The sequence below is a fragment of the Papio anubis genome, chromosome 17 (genome assembly GCF_008728515.1).
Source record: "Papio anubis isolate 15944 chromosome 17, Panubis1.0, whole genome shotgun sequence".
NCBI classification, from domain to species: domain Eukaryota; kingdom Metazoa; phylum Chordata; class Mammalia; order Primates; family Cercopithecidae; genus Papio; species Papio anubis.
In genome coordinates, this window is record NC_044992.1 from 30,967,443 (window position 1) to 30,988,279 (window position 20,837).

Genomic DNA, 20,837 nt, shown 5'->3' on the forward strand with positions numbered 1-20,837 from the left:
ACTGTTGACTTATATATTGAGTTTGTATTTAACAACTTTGCCAAACTTTCCTATTGTAATAATTTCTTTTTGGCTTTCCATGTAGAAATGAAATTATCTGCAAATAATAATAGTATTATTTTCTCCTTTCCATTTTGTATATCCTTTATTTTTATTATCTTTCTGTGCTGGGAAGGACTCAGTATAGTATCAGAAGAGAAACAATGGTACAAGGCATAGTTTTCTTATTTCTACGTTTTAAAGGGAATACTTTTAACATTTTACCTTTAAGTAAGCTGATTACAGAATTCTGGTGGATATACTTTATCAGGTTAAGGGAGTTCTCTTTTATTCTTAGTTTGCTAGGAAATCTTACCGTGAAAGGAGTTTGAATGTTATCAAATGCTTTTCTGCATCTGTTGAGATGAACTGTGTTGATTTTCTCTTTTAATCTGTTGCTGTTGTACTACTAGCTTTCAAGTAATACTTCTTGCTTTTTCTGCTCCCTTCCCCCAGGTGATTTGTGGAGCTATGATTTCTTCAGTGGTGAGTTTGTGGTGTCACCTGAACCAGACACAAGTGTCCACACTCTTGACCCTCAGAAGCACAAGTATATTATATTGGGGAGTGATGGGCTTTGGAATATGATTCCACCACAAGATGCCATCTCAATGTGCCAGGACCAAGAGGAGAAAAAATACCTGATGGTGAGAAGTGATTCAATAACTTGATATTGTTGTCTAAACATTGTTGTGGTACTTCTGTCAGAGTCTTGAATATGAACTAAGGACATTGACCTTGGGTAGATTTTTGGATTTGCCTGGATCTGCTAGTGGGTAAAACATAGGCTTTGTAGCTCCTAATCATTAGAGGAATGAGACAAGAAATATATAAGTGAAACCTAATAACAAAACACACAACCACTGACTTCAGTATAAATTGGCCTATGGAACACTGCTAATTCCTTATTTTTTTAAATGACATATAATTCGCATACCATAAAATTTATCCTTTTAAAGTATATAATTCAGTGATTCTTAGTGTAGTTCACAAAGTTGTACAACCATCACCACTACCTCTTTTTTTTTTTGAGACAGAGTCTTGCTCTGTCACCCAGGCTGGAGTGCAGTGGCATGATCTCAGCTCACTCTAACCTCCGCCTCCCGGCGTCAAGTGATTCCCCTCCCACCTCAGCCTCCCGAGTAGCTGGGATTACAGGCATGCGCCACCCCCACCCAGCTAATTTTTTTGTATTTTTAGTAGATGGGGTTTCATCATGTTGGCCAGGCAGGTCTTGAACTCCTGACCTCAGGTGATCCACCTGCCTCGGCCCCACAAAGTGCTGGGATTTAAGGCATGAGCCACTGTGCCTGGCCTCCATCACCACTACTTCTACTACTTTTTTTTTTTTCCTCCCAAGAGATGAGGTCTCACTACGTTGCCCAGGCTGGTTTAGGCTTAAGCAGTCCTCTCACCTCAGCTTCCTGAGCAGCTGAGACTACTGTGGTGCCGCGCCCAGCTCCTAATCTCAAAACATTTTCATCATCATCCCCTAACAGAGCACATGGAAGTATCTGGAATCAAAGACCCAAAGATGGGTTATCCTTAGAAAAGATGATCTTTCTCTCAGATGGGGGGAATAGTAAAGCTGTATTTTGAGGTGGAAGGAGGGGCAAATTGATTGAATTTTTGTTAAATTGCCTCCATTTAGTACAGGTGCAGTAGCTCACACCTGTAATCCCAGCACTTTGGGAGGCTGAGAGGGGTGGATCACCCAAGGTCAAGAGTTAAGAGACCAGCCTGGCCAACATGGTGAAACCCCACCTGTATTAAAAATACAGAATTAGTTGGGTGTGGTGGCACTCACCTATAGTCCCAGCTACCTAGGAGGCTGAGGCTGGAGAATCGCTTAAACCTGGGAGACAGAGGTTTCAGTAAGCCAAGATCATGCCGTTGCACTCCAGCCTGAGCAATAACAATGAAATTGTGTCTCAAAAAAAAAAAAAAAAAAAATTGCCTCCATTCATTCACTCAACTAACACGAGGTATTAGGTACAGGGATTGCAAAGGTAAACAGAATATGGTCCTTCCTCAGCACTTACCATATTATTATAAATAGAATATATAAAAAACTAACAATCCCATTAAATCATGAGTTCTTTTAAGGTGAGAGTCATCTTGATTCAGTTTTACAATTTCAGGGCCTGGTGTGTGGCATTTAGTCGGAGATTATCAGGTATCAAAGAGTAACATAAAGACTGTTCTGTTTAATGGATTTAGAATTCTTTAATGATCTGAGAGAGATCATTTCAATGGCATAAAGACAAAAGCCAGTTTGTAGTGGGTTGGAAGAACCTATTTATGAACCCTAAAGTGTTTTAAGATGAGTATTGAAGGAAGCATCCGTATAATACATAATTAGAACAAGTCTTATGAGACCTGGGAGAGTGAGACAATAGAAAATATCACAAGATTGCATAGGAAGCTTCATGGAAGAGAGTGATATTTGAGCAAGAAATTTTGCAGGCTTGATCTAAGCAGCAGTGGTTTTTGGAAAAAACACAAAGAAATACATGTATGCCAGGCGCGGTGGCTCAACCCTGTAATCCCAGCACTTTGGGAGGCCAAGGCAGGTGGATCACTTGAGGTCAGGAGTTTGAGACCAGCCTGGCCAACATGGTAAAACCCCATCTCTACTAAAAATACAAAAATTAGCAAGGCGTAGTGACTCACACCTGTAATCCCAGTTACTTGGGAGGTTGAGGCAGGAGAATTGCTTGAACCCCGGAGGCAGAGGTTGCAGTGAGCTGAGATTGTGCCACTGCACTCCAGCCTGGTATCAGAGCGAGACTCCATCTCAGAACAAACAGCAACAACAACAAAAAACCCACAAAGAAATACATGAGTAGTAGAATTGACAGCTCATATGTTTTTAAGGAAGAAGAATATGATGACACCTAAATTTCTAACTCTGGTGACTAGTAAGCTGTTATAAAGAAGAAACATCATTTAGGGAGAGATGGGGAAGGTAATTATTTCAGACATAGGCATGTTGAGTTGGAGGTACCTATGGTTCATCTAGATAGATATCTTCAGTAGGCAGTTATAAATATTTGAGACAGGGGTGGCATGCTCCTGTGGTCCCAGCTGCTCAGGAGGCTGATGTGGGAGGATTGCTTGACCCCAGGAGTTCAGGGCTGTAGGGCGCTATGATTGTGCTTGTGAATAGCCACTGCACTCTAGCCTGGACAACACAGTGAGACCCTCATCTCTTTAAAAATAAAAACTTGGGAAGGAAGCCTGGAAATACTAATTTGACAGTTAACAAGAGTTGTGTAAATTGTGGCAATATATGCACTTAGAGAGACTGTGTGGTTTAAGAGCACACAATATTAGGGGGACTCAAGTCAGCAGAATTCTAGTGAGCTGAGGGAAAAAAATACAGGTAAGGTAGTGGAAAATGGTTTATATAATTGTTTTCATGGAGCATTGATGGGAAGGGAAACGGGCACACTGAAAAAGTGAGAGGTAAGGGCTCAGTCAACTGGTGTTTGGAGAGTGATGAACCACGTGCCGTGGGGAATGTGATAGATTCATGAATTAGAGAGTAATGCTGCCTTTAAGCAATTCTGAGGTGCATATTTTCTTTTAATATCTCTGAAATTGGAACACTTTTTACAAATAGTATATCATAGTTCAATTAACAGTGTTTTGTTTTGTTTTGTTTTGTTTGAGATGGAGTCTTGCTCTGTCGCCAGGCTGGAGTGCGGTGGTGCAGTCTCAGCTCGCTGCAACCTCTGCCTCTCGGGTTCAAGCGATTCCCCTGCCTCAGCCTCCCAAGTAGCGGGACTACAGGCATTTTTACCATGCCTGGCTAATTTTTTTTTTTTTTGAGATGGAGTCTGCTCCCGGTCCCACTGAGGCTGGAGTGCAGTGGCTATCACCGGCTCACTGCAAGCTCAGCCTCCCAGTTCCGCGCCATTCTCCTGCCTCAGCCTCCCGAGGAAGTAGCTGGGTCCACCACGGAAGCCATACCATGCCGGCTAATTTTTTTTTTTGTATTTTTAGTAGGGCAGGGTTTCATGGCTGGCAGGATGGTCTCTGGAATCTCCTGACCTCGTGATCCGCCTGCCTCGGCCTCCCAAAGAGTGCTGGGATTACAGGCATGAGCCACGTGCCCGGCCCAGCCATTTTTTATTTCAGGCGGGGTTTCACCGCGTCCTTGGCCAGGATGATCTCCATCTCCTGACCTCATGATCCACGCCACCTTGGCCTCCCAGTGCTAGCATTACAAGTTGAGCCACTGCAGCCAGCCAGGCAATGTATTTTATTATTTCTTTTTGTGGCACATAAAATGATGCATCCATAACACCAGGCTCATGGTATTCTACATGAAGAAAACAGTCTAAGTGATCCAGTCAGAGAGTTAGAAAAAAGAACATCAGAGTAAAACCCTTCAAAATAGGAGGATGAAAATAATAGAGCAGAAATTATTTAGGGAGATTCACAAAACCCAGAAGGGCAGTCCTTTAAGAAGACAAATAAGGCATGATTGATTGTTTCTAGTTCAAGAAAACACAAAAAAGTTTGAGTGGACATAACTACACTTAAAAATAGAACACACTTTAAACAATTCAGAGTATACTATACATATAAAATTTACCATTTGTACTACTTGAAAGTGTACAATTCAATAGTAATAAATACATTTGTATTCTTTTTTCCCATCCTTCATCCCTTCCTCCCTACTACCCTTCCTGACTTCTCATAACCACAATTCTACTCTCTGTCTTTGTGAGATCTTCTCTTTTAGCTGCCACATATGAGTGAGATCATGTCTTTCTGTGCCTGGATTATTTTATTTAGCATAATGATCTCCAGTTCCATCCATGTTGCTACAAATGACAGGATTTCATTCTTTTCTATGGCCAAATACTATTTCATTATGTGTGTACATATGTATACACCACATTTTCTTTATCCATTCATGTGTTAAATGGAATTGACGTAGGATGATTCTGTATTTGGACTATTGTGAATAGTGCTGCAATAAACATGGGAGTGCAGATACACCTTCAGTGTGTTGATTTTCTTTCTGTTGGATATATGTATAGTAGTGGAATTGTTGGATCATATGGTAGTTTGCTTCTGTCTTTTTTTTTTTTTTGAGGCACCTTCATACTCTTCTTCATAGTGGCTGCACTAATTTACATTCCCACTGACACTGAGGGTTCCCCTTTCTGCACATCCTCACCAGCATCTGTAGTTGCCTATCTTTTTGATACAAGCCATTTTAACTGGGGTGAGATGATAACTCACTGTGGTTTTGATTTGCATTTCTCTGATGATTAGTGATGTTGAGCATTTTTTTCATTATCTGTTAATCATTTGTATGTCTTTTGAGAAATATGTGTTTTAGATCATTTTAAAATTGGATTATTTGGGGTTTGTTTTGTTCCGTTGCTACTGATTTGAGCTCCTTAAATATTGTGGTTGTTAATTCCTTGTCAGATGGATAGTTTGCAGATGTTTTATCCCATTCTGTGGATTGTCTATTCACTTTGTTGATTGTTTCCTTTGCATTTTAGCTTGTATTTTCATTTGTCTATTTTTGCTTTGGTTGCCAGTGCTTTTGAGTTCTCATGCAAAAATTATTTGCCCAGAGCCATGTCCTGGAGCATTTTTCCAATGTTTTCTTCTAATAGTTTCATAGTTTGTGAGATCAAAGTAGATCTCACAAAGAGAGAATAGAATTGTGGTTACCAGTTTTACCAATTGAGATCTTAGATTTAAGTCATTAATCCATTTTGATTTGATTTTTGTGTATGATGAGAGAGAGGGGTATAGTTTCGTTCTTCAGCATATAGTTATCCAGTTTTCCCACTACCATTTATTGTTGCTTTTGGCACCTTTGTTCAAGATGAGCTGGCTGCAAATTGCATGGATTTATATATAGGTTTTCTATTCTGTTCTATTGGTCTGTGTGTCTGTTTTTGTAGCAGTACTGTGCTATTTTGGTTACTGTAGGCCTCTAGCATAGTTTGAAGTCAGGTAGTGTGATGCCTCCAGCTTTGTTCTTTTGGCTTAGAATTGCTTTGGCTATTCAGGATCTTTTGTGGTTTCATAAAAATTCTGAGCTTAAAGAAAAAATTATGTGAATAATGTTATTTCAATTTTGATAGGGATTGAATCTTTAAATTGCTTTGGGTATTGTCATATTAACAATATTAATCCATCCAATCCATAAGCATGGACTATCTTTGTATTTTTTTGTGTCCTCTTCAATTTCTTTCATCAGTATTTTCTAGTTTTCCTTTATAGATCTTTCATATCTTTGGTTACATTGATTACTAGGCATTTTATAATTTGTATACCTATTGGAAATGGGATTGCTTTCTTGATTTCTTTTTGATACGGAGTCTTGCTCTGTTGCCCAGGCTGAAGTGCAGTGGCGCAGACTCGGCTCACTGCAAGCTCTCCCTCCCGGGTTCACGCCATTCTCCTGCCTCAGCCTCCCGAGTAGCTGGGACTGCAGGCGCCCGCCACCACGCCCAGCTAATTTTTTCTATTTTTAATAGAGACCGAGTTTCACTGTGTTAGCCAGGATGGTCTCGATCTCCTGACCTCGTGATTCACCCGCCTCGGCCTCCCAAAGTGCTGGGATTACAGGCATGAGCCACCACGTCCGGCCACTTGAGTTCTTTTTCAGATTGTTTGCTGTTGGTATATGTAAATGCTGCTGATTTTTGTATGTTCATCTTGTATCCTGCAGTTTTACTGAATTTATCAACTCTAACAGTTTTTTTTGGTGGCGTCTTTAGGTTTTTGTAGGTATGAGATCATGTTATCTGCAAATAAGGCTCATTTGACTTATTCGTTTCCAGTTTGGATGCCCTTTATTTCTTTCTCTTGCCTAATTGCTCTGGCCAGGACTTCCAGTAGTATTGAATAACAGTACTGAGAGTGGGGCATCCTTGTCTATTTCAGTCCTTAGAGGAAAGACCTTTAATTTTTTCCCCATTCAGTATGATGTTAGCTGTGAGTTTGTCATTTTGAGGTATATTTCTACTATACCCATTTTTGATGAGGGTTTTTTTTAAATCATAAAGTGATGTTCAGTTTTATGAAATGCTTTTTCAGCGTCTGTTGAAATAATATTCTTTTTTTTTTTTTTTTTGAGAGAGTCTTACTCTGTCACCCAGGCTGGGAGTACAGTGGTGCCATCCTGGCTCACTGCAGCCTCCGCCTTCTGGGTTCAACTGATTCTTCTGCCTCAGCTTCCCGAGTAACTGAGGTGGGAGGATCACTTGAGCCCAGGAGGTTGAGACTGCAGTAAGCTGAGGTCATACCACTGCACTCCAACCTGGGTGACAGAGTGAGACCCTGTCTCAAAAAACAACAAACAAACAAACAAACAAATTTTCCACTCATTTTCATCATTCATTTATTTCTACGGGTACTTTTAATACATGTAGGCAGCCGGGTGCGGCGACTTGTGCCTGTAATCCCAGAACTTTGGGAGGCCGAGGCGGGCAGATCACCTGAGGTTAGGAGTTCAAGACCAGCCTGGCCAATGTGGTGAAACCCTGTCTCTACTAAAAGTGCAAAAAAAAAAAAAAATTAGCTGGGCATGGCGGTAGGTGCCTGTAATCCCAGCTACTCGGGAAGCTGAGGTGGAAGAATCACTTGAACCTGGGAGGTGGAGGATGCAGTGAGAGGTCGTGCCATTGCACTCCAGCCTGGGTGACAAGAGCAAAACTCTGTCTCAAAAAAAAAAAAAAAAAAAAAAGTAGGCTTCTTTCCTGGAGTACATCATTTTCACTTCTATTCTGTGAAACTTAGCAGATTACAAGTTCATATATGACACTGGAAGTTTTATTCTAAGCCACATTTATTTGCATAAAATGAGATCCTTTTGGTTTTGTTTTCTTTACTTGTTCAATTGGTATATATTTGTTCTTTATTCTATAAGCAGTTACTGTATTATTTTTTCCTCATATGAGTGACATTTTGTGTGTGTGTGTGTGTGTGTGTGTGTGTGTGTGTATGAGCTGTTTATATTTCCTTTTCTCTGGATTTTGTTTATATTCTTTGACAATTTTTCTGTTGAGTCATTGTCTTCAATTTGCAGAATCTCTTATGTTGGGAGGAATTTGACCCTTTGCAATGATTTTTTTTTTTACCATGCCTGATTATCTTGTTTGTGAATTATGTTTTCTAAATAACTTCATGTTTACTTTTTGTTGTTGTTTTTTTGAGATGGAGTCTCACTCTGTCACCCAGGCGGGAGCACGTGGCATGATCTCTGCTCACTGCAACCTCCGCCTCCCAGGTTCATGCCATTCTCCTGCCTCAACCTCCCAAGTAGCTGGTATTACAGGCGCGTGCCACCATGCCTGGCTAATTTTTGTATTTTTAGTAGAGACAGGGTTTCACCGTATTGGTCAGGCTGATCTTGAACTCCTGACCTTGCAATCCACCTGCCTCCACCTCCCAAAGTTGTGGGATTACAGGTGTGAGCCACCGTGCCTGGCTACTTTTTTTTTTTTTTTTTTTTTTTTGAGGCCGGGTCTCTGTCTGCCTGGGTGCGTGGGATCTCAGAAAGCTCACCCGCAGCTCCGCCTCCCGGGTTCTGCAGCTATTCTCCTGCCTCAGCCTCCCCAGTAGCTTGGGGACTACGAAGCCAGCCACCACCTGTGAGCTGGATTTTTTTGTATTTTTAGTAGGGCTGAGGTTTCACGTGTTAGCCAGGATGGTCTCGATCTCTGACCACCGTGATCCATGATCTCGGCCTCCCAAAGTGCTAGGATTACAGGCTTGAGCCACAGCCCGGCCGAGGTTACTCTTTTTAAGTAACTTCAACTTTATAACTTTTCTTTTCTTTTCTTATTTTTTTAAATTTTTTTTCTTTTCTTTTTTAGGCGAATTCTTGCTGTGTTGCTAGGCTGGAATCTTGGTGGCGTGATCTTGGGCTCACTGCAACTTCAGCCTCCTGGGTTCAGGCGTTCCTCCTGCCTCAGCCTCACAGTAGCTGGGACCACAGGCACGTGCCATCGGCCGGTTAATTTTTTTCTTTTTTTTTTTTTCAGGCCGGAGTCTGTCTGCTCGCCCAGGCTGGAGTGCAGTGTGGATGGCTCACTGCAAGCTCACCTCCTGGGTTCATGCATTCTCCTGTGTCCAGCCTCCCGGTAGCTGGGACTACGGCCATCACCTGCATGCGGCTGGTTTTTGTATTTTTGGTAGAGGCGGGGTTTCACCATGTGGCCAGGGTTGAGGTCTCGATCCTGACCTCGTGATCCATGCGTCTGGCCTCCCAAAGTTCTGGGATTACAGAGCCATTTTTGTGACCAATTTTTGTTTTAGGTAGAGACGGAATTTCACCATGTTAGCCAGGATGGTCTCAATCTCCTGACCTCATGATCCACCCGCCTCAGCCTCTCAAAGTGCTGGAATTACAGGCATGAGCCATTGCGCCTGGCCAACTTTTTCTTTTATTTTTTCTTTTCTATTTTCTTTTCCTTTTCCTTTTCTTTTCTGACAGAGTCTCGCTGTGTTGCTCAGGCTGGTGTGCGGTGGCGTGATCTCCACTCACTTCAGGCTCCGCCCCCGGGTTCATGCCATTCTCCTGCCTCAGCCTCCCAAGTAGCTGGTACTACAGGCACCCACCACCACACCTGGCTAATTTTTTTGTGTTTTTAGTAGAGACAGAGTTTCACAGTGTTTGCTAGGATGGTCTGGATCTCCTGACCTCGTGATCTGCCTGCCTCAGCCTCCCCAACATTTTCTAATTAAAGTTACAGTGAAGGCTGAGTTTCTTGATAAAAATAAAAATAGTGAAATTTAATGACAGGATAAAACCTTGTTTTATTAGTATTTTTTTAATTTAGAGAAGTACTATTTTAACATAGCTAAGGAGACTGGGGATAATGTTTGAAAATTTGGGAGCTTTGGCTGGGCGCAGTGGCTCACGCCTATAATCCCAGCACTTTGGGAGGCGGAGGCAGGCGGATTATGAAGTCAGGAGATCGAGACCATCCTGGCTAACGTGGTGAAACCCCGTCTGTACTAAAAATACAAAAAATAAGCCAGATGTGGTGGCGGGTGCCTGTAGTCCCAGCTACTGGGGAGGCTGAGGCAGAAGAATGGCGTGAACCTGGGAGGCGGAGCTTGCAGTGAGCCGAGATCGTGCCCCTGCTCTCCAGCCTGGGCGACAGAACGAGACTCCATCTCAAAAAAAAGACAGTTTGGGAGGTTTATTTGGGCCACAGTGAACACCAGATATTTAATTTGATATAGATGTTGTGGCAGCTAAATCTGAGTTACTTTCCTTCTCCTTGTTCTTTTGAATACAGGGTGAGCACGGACAATCTTGTGCCAAAATGCTTGTGAATCGAGCATTGGGCCGCTGGAGGCAGCGTATGCTCCGAGCAGATAACACTAGTGCCATAGTAATCTGCATCTCTCCAGAAGTGGACAATCAGGGAAACTTTACCAATGAAGATGAGTTGTACCTGAACCTGACTGATAGCCCTTCCTATAATAGTCAAGAAACCTGTGTGATGACTCCTTCCCCATGTTCTACACCACCAGTCAAGGTATATAGTTCCATAGTTTTTAAGTTATGTTTTAATAGTCACCAGTTCTTTGGTTACCATCACCTGGAAACAATTTTTAAATTCTTACAGGATTTTGGATTTGAACTCGGTTCAAGAAAGTGGTATAACTTATTATCAGAGAGCCATCTTTATATCAATACTAATCTCAATGCCAGCCATGTGTACAGCACTAATAAAAAGGTGATTGTGGGCTCTTAAGAATATTATCGTTTGCCATCTAATGCTATGAATATTATTTTTAAAGCATTTAGAAGTTTGTGAAGCACTTAAATATATTTTATTTGAATCTCATAGCCCAGAAGTAGAGCTAATGTTATTATTTCATTTTATCAGTAATAAGCCTGAGAGATTAAACTGTCTAAACGAGGTCGTAGAGAATCAAAATTGAGCTGGACCTGAGGACAGCAGACATTACAACTGATTGTCTGTTAACTCGTCTAAGAAACTTTATTCCTGTTTTTTAGCCACATTAATATTGAGTGAGTTTAAGATATGCTTTGAAATAAGCAAATTTTAAGTAGATATCATACTTTCCTTTTTTGATTTACTAAGAACTCAAATACTTGGCTGTGTTTTCATACTAATTTTTCCCACCAAAAATTAGCAATATTGATTGATAAATGCTTTAATACATAGTATGGCTAACCTGGCTTTCTGAGAATGTGTTTTCAGTAGACTGACCATTAAAATGGGAAATATAGCGAAATCTAACGTTATCTATTCAGGCAGTTTTTTAAAGTTGTCAAGGGCTTTAATTTTGGGCGTTGTAATCCTATAGTCCGTACTTGGAAATGGGTTATTACTGCTTTGCTTTCTTTCACTTTACATACATATGGCAAAAACCACATATGGCCAGATAAAATGAAATCTTTTCATTTCATTTTCTTTTTTTGTTTTTGAGACAGAGTTTCACTCTTGTTGCCCAGGCTAGAGTGCAGTGGCACGATCTTGGCTCACTGCAACCTCCACCTCCCAAGTTCAGGTGATTCTCCTGCCTCAGCCTCCCGAGTAGTTGGGATTACAGGTGCCTGCCACTATGCCCTGCTAATTTTTTGTATTTTTAGTGGAGATAGGGTTTCATCATGTTAGCCAGGCTGGTCTTGAACTCCTGACCTCAGGTGATCCACCCGCGTTGGCCTCCCAAAGTGCTGGGATTACAGGTCCAGCCAAAATGAAGTATTTTCATTTACAAAAGTTTTCTTTTCTTTGAAAACCATGAATGGTAATGTAGGTTGAAACCCTTTAAAGCCTCTTTATTCTCTCTTCGAAGCTGCGAAGGAGCTTGTGTTTGTATGTTTGCGTATGTCTGAATATTTGTATATAATTATTACTTTCATGTTCCCCGATAACTGACCTTTAGGCAGTATAGAGAAGGAGGAGACATTAGAGTGGGGAATAGTGTGAGGGACAAAGGGGCATTCTTAATATTGACCTCAAATAAAAATTATTGCAGTCTGCTGACTGGCATTAGTAAACCCATACATAAAATATGTTTAAAAAATTACTTAAGCCAGGCACAGTGGCTCATGCCTGTAATTCCAGCACTTTGGGAGGCCGAATTGGGCAGATCACCTGAGGTCAGGAGTTAGAAACCAGCCTGACCAACATGGAGAAACCCCATTTCTACTAAAAATACAAAATTAGCCAGGTGTGGTGGTACATGCCTGTAATCCCAGCTACTTGGGAGGCTGAGGCAGGAGAATCACTTGAACCCAGGAGTGGAGGTTGCAGTGAGCCAAGATCACGCCATTGCACTCCAGCCTGGGCAACAACAGCGAAACTCCATCTCAAAAAAAAAAAGAAAAGAAAAGAAAAGAAAAAAATTAAATTCTGGACTGGGCGTGGTGGCTCACGCCTGTAATCCCAGCACTTTGGGAGGCTGAGGCACGCGGATCAGGAGGTCAGGAGATTGAGACCATCTTAGCTAACATGGTGAAACCCCATCTGTACTAAAATACAAAAAATTAGCTGGGCATGGTGGCTCGTGCCTGTAATCCCAGCTACTTGGGAGGCAGAGGCAGGGGAATCGCTTGAACCCGGGAGGTGGAGGTTGCAGTGAACTGAGATTGTGCCGCTGCACTCCAGCCTGGTGACAGAGCAAGACTCTGTCTCAAAAAACATAGTAATAATAATTCTGATAATGACCTAATAATACTACTAAAGATAAGATGTATGCATGCCATATGCAGGTATAGTTATTTGTTAACCCATTGGCCCTGCCCAAATATGGGAAAATATTTAGATTAATTCAGAATAATTAGTATTGTTGGCTCTGATCTAACAACTAACAAAGACAAATTTCTGCCCAAGAAATTGTTTTTGGTTTGTTTTATTTACCTTAATTGACATAAAGGTGAGTACTCCCGACTATGTTTGATTTACATCATTATTAAAGTTATCTCATGTTTAGTAACATAGAGATAAATTTAATGAGAATTTGATTAATATTGAATAGTTTCAGAGACTTACATTTAGACAAGGCATTTGAGACTAGATTTGTCTATAAACATGTCAACTTCTATTTGAATTCTCACATAAATTAGTCTTTGTTTTGGGATGGAGATAGTGGAAAGCCTTTGTTTAAGGTAGTTTACTATGACACACATTTCTTTCTCTGTCCTTTGTTTAGGGCAAAACTAAATTTAGCTATGTTTTACAAGCTAAGATCTATAAGAAAGGAATGGGGAAGAGAGCAAAGAGTTTCAGAAAATTAAAACTTAGTTATGTTTTAGGCACAGTTTGTAATTGTTTAATATTGGATTACAGGATAGGTGGGAGGAGAAAGTTGATCTCTGAAGCAGTGAACTTTTTTAAACTATGTATTTGTAGGGGGTAACCTCTACATCACATCACTGTTTTACGAACGTGCAGGCCTTAGCAATACAAATTAATCTGGGGTACATCTGAGAAGTCTAAATAGTTGCCTGTGCTAACAGATGCAATGTATTCCCACAGAATGCCAATAAAAAGAGAAGGAAAAGGAAACGTTCAAGGAGAAAGTGGGGGAAGGGAAGCCAGCACCCCTGTAGGGTCAGAATAATAATCTGTGCATTTAAAAAGACACAGCTGGCCGGGTGCGGTGGCTCATTTCTGTAAACTCAGCACTTTGGGAGCCCAAGGTGGGTGGATCACAAGGTCAAGAGATTGAGACCATCATGGCCAACATGGTGATACCCCGTCTCTACCACAGATACAAAAATTAGCTGGGTGTGGTGGTGTGCACCTGTAGTCCCAGCTTCTCGGGAGGCTGAGGCAGGAGAATCATTTGAACCTGAGAGGCAGAGGTTGCAGTGAGCCAAGATCACACCACTGCACTCCAGTCTAGTGACAGAGTGAGATTCCATCTCAAAAACATAAATAAATAAAATAAATAATAAATAAATAGACCAGGCGCAGTGGCTCATGCCTGTAATCCAGGAGGCCGGGCAGATCCGAGTCAGGAGATGAGACCATCCTGACTAACACGGTGAAACCCCGTCTCTACAAAAAATACAAAAAAATTAGCCAGGCGTGGTGGGAGGCCTGTAGTCCCAGCCACTCAGGGCTGAGGCAGGAGAAATGGCGTGAACCCGGGGAGGCAGGCTTGCAGTGAGCCAGAGATGCACCACTGTACTTCAGCCTGGAAGTGACAGAGCAAGACTCTGTCTCATAAATAAATAAATAAATAAATACACAGCTAAACAGAAATTACAATATATTGTGTTAACTCTGAAATCATCCTACTGTTTTTCTTTTATAAAGAAATTCCACCTAATATCTAACCTTATTATGCATGCTATAGCAATATGTTTTATTCCATTAGATAGCTTGACTAGTACCATTTTTCTTGTGCCTGCAGTAGTGATGTGATTATTTGGCATTAGGAAGCCTTCTGCTACAGAACTTATTTGCTGCCTGGTCTTGTGGCACATTATTTTTCTATATTAAAGCAGCATGAGCTCTTGGTCAGTGATTGCTTATTACTTAACGTATTTTTTCTGTGATCAGCCAGAACGTGCTTGTGACCAGGTTAAACATTTCAATCAACCTAATATGGAGGGATAAACTTACATGCAACTCATTGTTGAAATGCGAAACCTATATGTAAGACATTCTAGAACAGAGACTGTTGCTGCCCAACATATAGTCAGTACTAAAACAGGCAAGAATAATCAAACTTTCAATGAACCATGCAGTTTATAGTAAATCAATGGAGCTGCCAGGTGTGGTGGCTTACGCTTGTTATCCCAGCACTTTGAGAAGCCAAGGCAGGCACATCACCTGAGGTCAGGAGTTTGAGACCAGCCTGACCAATATGGTGAACCCCCGTCTCTACTAAAATACAAAAATTAGTTGGGCATGGTGGCGAGTGCCTTGTAGTCCCAGCTGCTCAGGAGGCTGAGACAGGAGAATTGCTTGAACCCAGGAGGTAGAGGATGCAGTGAGCTGAGATCGTGCTACTGAACTCCAGCCTGGGCAACAGTGAGACTCTGTCTCAAAAAATAAATAAAAAATAAATGGAGCAATGGCTCCAGAAAGAGTATATTTTTAATAAAAAAGAGAAGTGGGCCGGGCACGGTGTCTCATACCTGTAATCCCAGCACTTTGGGAAGCCGAGGCAGGCAGATCACCTGAGGTCAGGAATTTGAGACCAGCCTGGCCAACATGGTGAAATCCTGTCTTTACTAAAAATAGAAAAATTAACTGGGTGTAGTGGTGGGTGCCTGTGATCCCAGCTACTTGGGAGGCTGAGGCAGGAGAATCACTTGAGCCCAGGAGGTGGAGGTTGCAGTGAGCCAAGACTGTGCCATTGCACTCCAGCCTGGGCAACAAGAGCGAAACTCTGTCTCAAAAAAAAAAAAAGAACAGAGAAGTGATGTATTTGGGGCAGTAACAGATTAGTAACTAGAAATTCTTTGTCCTTTTCTTCAATGTCCATTGGTCCTAAAGTCAGTATGTTTTTCAGTAAAGCATATTCTTACCTATGATTAGATTGAGGTCATTTTAGAAACAGGTTTCTGGGCTGGGTGTGGTGGCTCACCCCTGTAATCCCAGCACTTTGGGAGGACAAGGAGGGTGGACCACTTAAGGTCAGGAATTTGAGACCAGCCTGGCCAGTGTGGTGAAAGCCTGTCTCTACTGAAAATATAAAAATTAGCCAACCATGGTGGCAGGTGCCTCTAATCCCAGCTACTTGTGAGGGTGAGGTGGGAGAATCACTTGAACCTGGGAGGCAGAGGTTGCAGTGAGCAGAGATCACGCCACTGCACTCCAGCCTGGATGACAGAGCAAGACTCAGTCTCAAACAAACTAAAAAAGAAGCTTCTGGATGCCTTCAATTTCCCTTTCATTTTATTTTTTGAACCTCCCTGCCTCCCTTATTTCCCTTTTAACTCTAGACAAATTAAAGGAAACATTCCTATTATAAGTATACTTTTATATAGCACTTTTAAGAAAGTTGTATATTCAGGCTGGGTGCAGTGGCTCACGCCTGTTATCACAGCACTTTGAGAGGCCGAGGTGGGCGGATCACCTGAGGTCGCAAGTTTGAGACCAGCCTGAGCAATATGGAGAAACCCCGTCTCTACTAAAAATACAAAAAAAAAAAAGAATTTAGCCAGGTGTGGGTGGTGCATACCTGTAGTCCTAACTACTCGGAAGGCTGAGGCAGGAGAATTGCTTGAACACGGGAGGTGGAGGTTGCACTCCAGCCTGGGCAACAAGAGTGAAACTCCATCTCAAAAAAAAAAAAAAAAAGGAAAGGTGGCTGGGCGCGGTGGCTCACACCTGTAATCCCAGCACTTTGGGAGGCTAAGGTGGGCAGATCAGCTGAGGTCAGGAGATCAAGACCATCCTGGCTAACATGGTGAAACCCCATCTCTACTAAAAATACAAAAAATTAGCCAGGCGTGGTGGCGGTTGCCTGTAGTCCCAGCTACTCAGGAGGCTGAGGCGGGAGAATGGCGTGAACCCGGGGGGCAGAGTTTGCTGTGAGCCGAGATTGCGCCACTGCACTCCAGCCTGGGCGACAGAGCAAGACTCCGTCTTTGGGGAAAAAAAAAAAAAGGAAAGGTGTTTATTTTATAGGAGATTTTATTTCAGAGAAAGATCAGATAAATATGTCTTCATTTACTGCTCTACAAAAGGATTTGCGTGGACTTTTCAGAATCTATTAGTATTTTAATAAATTTTGATTGAGAGTCCACTTGAGGAAATTTTACATGTGTGGGGGAGAGAGTGTTTATGCTTTAACTCTGGACCTTGATAAAGTACTAAGACAATGATTTTATGAAATGTTATTGCTTTGGAAGAGCTGGGTTTGACAGTAAGAATGTTCTTATCTGGAGGTGAGCGGATATTCTGAGTATATGTAGATTTACAGCACTACACTCAAAGTAGTGGTGCATATCTAGATTGACATGAAGCGTTTTAAAAACAGCATTTTTAAAAACAATAAAGTGCCTTGGATAATTCTGATTTGTTTCATCAATTGGGAATTTCCCTAACCATTCTCAGTAGGGTCCCATGTGTACTACTTTTCTCAAATCACAGAACAGTATCTGGTGTTTGCAGGATGGGTGCAAAGCAGCATTCATCTGAGTTTTCATTATGACCATTATGGCATAGTTGCTTTAATGTCGTACTTTGCTTTAATAATGTGTTTTAATGTTGTAATGCTTTCCACGCTACGTACTCAGAAATTAGAATTTAGGAGATAGGAAATAAACCAAAAAACCACAAATTTGTTGCTTATCCTACAGAGATGCTACCATCCCCCCCAGTGGTTACACTAGTTTTCATTACTATAAAATTGAGGTTTTTATTTTTATTTATTTATTTATTTATTTATTGTGAGACGGGGTCTCACTCTGTCACCCAGGCTGGAGTGCAGTGGTGCGATCTCTGCTCTCTGCAGCCTCCACCTCCTGGGCTCAAGCAGTTCTCCCATCTCAGCCTCCAGAGTAGCTGGGATTACAGGTGCGCACCACCATGCCTGGCTAATTTTTATATTTTTAGTAGAGATGCTGTTTCACCATGTTGGCTAGGCTGGTTTTGAACTCCTGACCTCAAATGATCCACCTGCCTCAGCCTCCCAAAGTGCTGAGATTACAGGGTTAGCCACTGTGCCCAGCCAAAAATTGAGATTTTTAAAAGCTTTTTTTTCTTTTTTGAAATAGGGAACACTTCGTGAATTTGTGTCATCTTTGCACAGGGGCCATGCTAATCTTCTTTGTGTTATTCCAATTTTAGTATATGTGCTGCTGTAGTAAGCACTTAATGGCATTTTAAAGCAATTTTTTGATGGTTCTTATGGAAAAATATAAGACTTTTATGAAAAATAGAGCGATTTCATCAACATTATGTTATTGTCAAAAGTAAAATTAAAACGCACACAGAGAATGCGATACTTTTAATCTTCTCCATGTTTGGGTACAGAATAGTGGAAGAGTGAATGTGTGCCTATGGTTAATTTTGAGGGTTTATTTTGAAATTTTGTTCCTTAATGTATCTTATTTTTGGTTACCTGCCAGTGGATAGAAAATACATGTGACCACGTGAATTTTCACCCACTTGAGTAGATTATTTTATAATTTCATCTATTACCCTGAAGACAGAATTCAATGTCATTCTTACCTTTATATTGTCTTCTCACTCTGGTTCCTCCCATTAAACCTTACACATAGTTCAGTAAATATATGGTGAATGAATTAGTGAATGCATATAACATGTTTTTGCCATCCTACTAGCTTCATAACAAGCCTAACATCACATACATAGGTTTGTTGAGTTCTAGGATAAATTTTTTCTTATTTGTTTTACCTTCTTATTTTTCAGTCCCTGGAGGAGGATCCATGGCCAAGGCTGAACTCTAAGGACCATATACCCGCCCTGGTTCGTAGCAATGCTTTCTCAGAGAATTTTTTAGAGGTTTCAGCTGAGATAGCTCGAGGGAATGTCCAGGGTGTAGTCATACCCTCAAAAGATCCAGAACCACTTGAAGAAAATTGCGCTAAAGCCCTGACTTTAAGGATACATGATTCTTTGAATAATAGCCTTCCAGTTGGCCTTGTGCCTACTAACTCAACAAACACTGTCATGGACCAAAAAAATTTGAAGATGTCAACTCCTGGCCAAATGAAAGCCCAAGAAATTGAAAGAACCCCTCCAACAAACTTTAAAAGGACACTAGAAGAGTCCAATTCTGGCCCCCTGATGAAGAAACATAGACGAAATGGCTTAAGTCGAAGTAGTGGTGCTCAGCCTGCAAGTCTCCCCACAACCTCACAGCGAAAGAACTCTGTTAAACTCACCATGCGACGCAGACTTAGGGGCCAGAAGAAAATTGGAAATCCTTTACTTCATCAACACAGGAAAACTGTTTGTGTTTGCTGAAATGCATCTGGGAAATGAGGTTTTTCCAAACTTAGGAGAGAGCCTTTTAAATTTGGTGCCGAAGTTCGACTTTTTTTTAAGGAGACAAAATTAAAAGAATATACAGTTTGACTTTTTGGAATTCAGCAGTTTTATCCTGGCCTTGTACTTGCTTGTATTATAAATGTGGATTTTATAGATGTTAGGGTATAAGTTGCTGTAAAATTTGTGTAAATTTGTATCCACACAAATTCAGTCTCTTACTCTAATACACAGTAATTGTGACAACAGGGCTAAATGTTTAAAGAAATCAAAAGAATCTATTAGATTTTAGAAAAACATTTAAGCTTTTTAAAATACTTATTAAAAAATTTGTATAAGCCACTTGTCTTGAAAACTGTGCAACTTTTTAAAGTAAATTATTAAGCAGACTGGAAAAGTGATGTATTTTCATAGTGACCTGTGTTTCACTTAATGTTTTTATTTCTGATTTCATAATTCAGAACTAAATTTTTCATAGAAGTGTTGAGCCATGCTACAGTTAGTCTGGTCCCAATTAAAATACTATGCAGTATCTCTTACATCAGTAGCATTCTAAAACCTTAGTCATCAGATATGCTTACTAAATCTTCGGCATAGAAGGAAGTGTGTTTGCCTAAAACAATTCCCTTCTTTTTCATCCCAGACCAATGGCATTATTAGGTCTTAAAGTAGTTACTCCCTTCTCGTGTTTGCTTAAAATATGTGAAGTTTTCCTTGCTATTTCAATAACAAATGGTGCTGCTAATTCCCAACATTTCTTAAATTATTTTATATCATACAGTTTTCATTGATTATATGGGTATATATTCATCTAATAAATCAGTGAACTGTTCCTCATGTTGCTGGATTTGTAGTTGTTGATTTATTTTAATGGTATGTACAATTTGAGTATTGCTTATCCAAAATGCTTGGGACCAGAAGTGTTTCAGATTTTTTTAAATTTTGGAATATTTGCTTTACACTTAGCTTTTGAGTGTTCCTAATCTGAAATTCAGAATGCTGTAATGAGCATTTCCTGTGAGCATCAATGCCTGCTCTGAAAAAGTTTCTGATTCTGGAGTATTTTGGGTTTTGGATTTTCAGATTAAGGATGCTTAACCTGGATTAACATTCTGTTGTGCCGTGATCATGCTTCATGCTTTAGAGTGAGTTTATTTTATTTATTTATTATTTTGTTTGTCTGAGATGGAGTCTCACTCTGTCATCCAGGCTAGAGTGCAGTGGCGCGATCTCAGCTCACTGCAACCTCTGCCTCCTGGGTTCAAGTGATTCTCCTGCCTCAGTCTCTCTCCCCAGAAACTGGGATTACAGGTGTGTGCCACCATGCCCGGCTAATTTTTTTTTTTTTTTCAGACGGTGTCTTGCTCTGTCGCCCAGGCTGGAGTGCAGTGGTGCAATCTCGGCTCCCTGCAACCTCTGCCTCCTGGGTTCATGCAATTCTCCTGCCTCAGCCTCCTGAATAGTTTAGATTACAGGCACGTGCCACCATGCCCAGCTAATTTTTGTATGTTTAGTAGAGGTAGGGTTTCACATGTCGGTCAGGCTGGTCTCGATCTCCTGACCTCGTGATCCACCCGCCTCGGCCTCCCACAATGCTGGGATTACAGGTGTGAGCCACCATGCTCAGCCAATTTTTGTGTTTTTAGTAGAGATGGGGTTTCACCATATTGGCCAGTCTGGTCTCGAACTCCTGACCTTGTGATCTGCCTGCCTTGGTCTCCCAAAGTGCTGGGATTATAGATGTGAGCCACTGTGCCCGGCTTAGAGTGAGTTTAAAATACAACTTAAAGTCTTCATTTTTGCACACTGAATTTTTTATTTTAATATCAAATATATTGAAATAGGTCA

At 41.1% G+C, this 20,837-nt stretch overlaps 1 protein-coding gene and 1 non-coding gene across 2 annotated transcripts in view; one reads left to right on the forward strand and one right to left on the reverse strand.

Moving 5' to 3' along the window:
- PPM1D (protein phosphatase, Mg2+/Mn2+ dependent 1D) overlaps window positions 1-19,836 on the forward strand; it is a 69,344-nt gene extending 49,508 nt beyond the window's left edge. Inside the window, exons 4-6 of the mRNA XM_031657489.1 lie at window positions 496-686; window positions 10,332-10,574; window positions 18,411-19,836. Coding sequence (XP_031513349.1) covers window positions 496-686; window positions 10,332-10,574; window positions 18,411-18,968 — 992 coding nt within the window. The 3' untranslated portion in view covers window positions 18,969-19,836. The remainder of the gene's footprint in view (window positions 1-495; window positions 687-10,331; window positions 10,575-18,410) is intronic.
- LOC116271205 lies at window positions 17,745-17,849 on the reverse strand. The gene has a single exon (XR_004179627.1). It is a non-coding gene; the product is annotated as a U6 spliceosomal RNA (small nuclear RNA).
- Window positions 19,837-20,837: the final 1,001 nt, after the last annotated feature.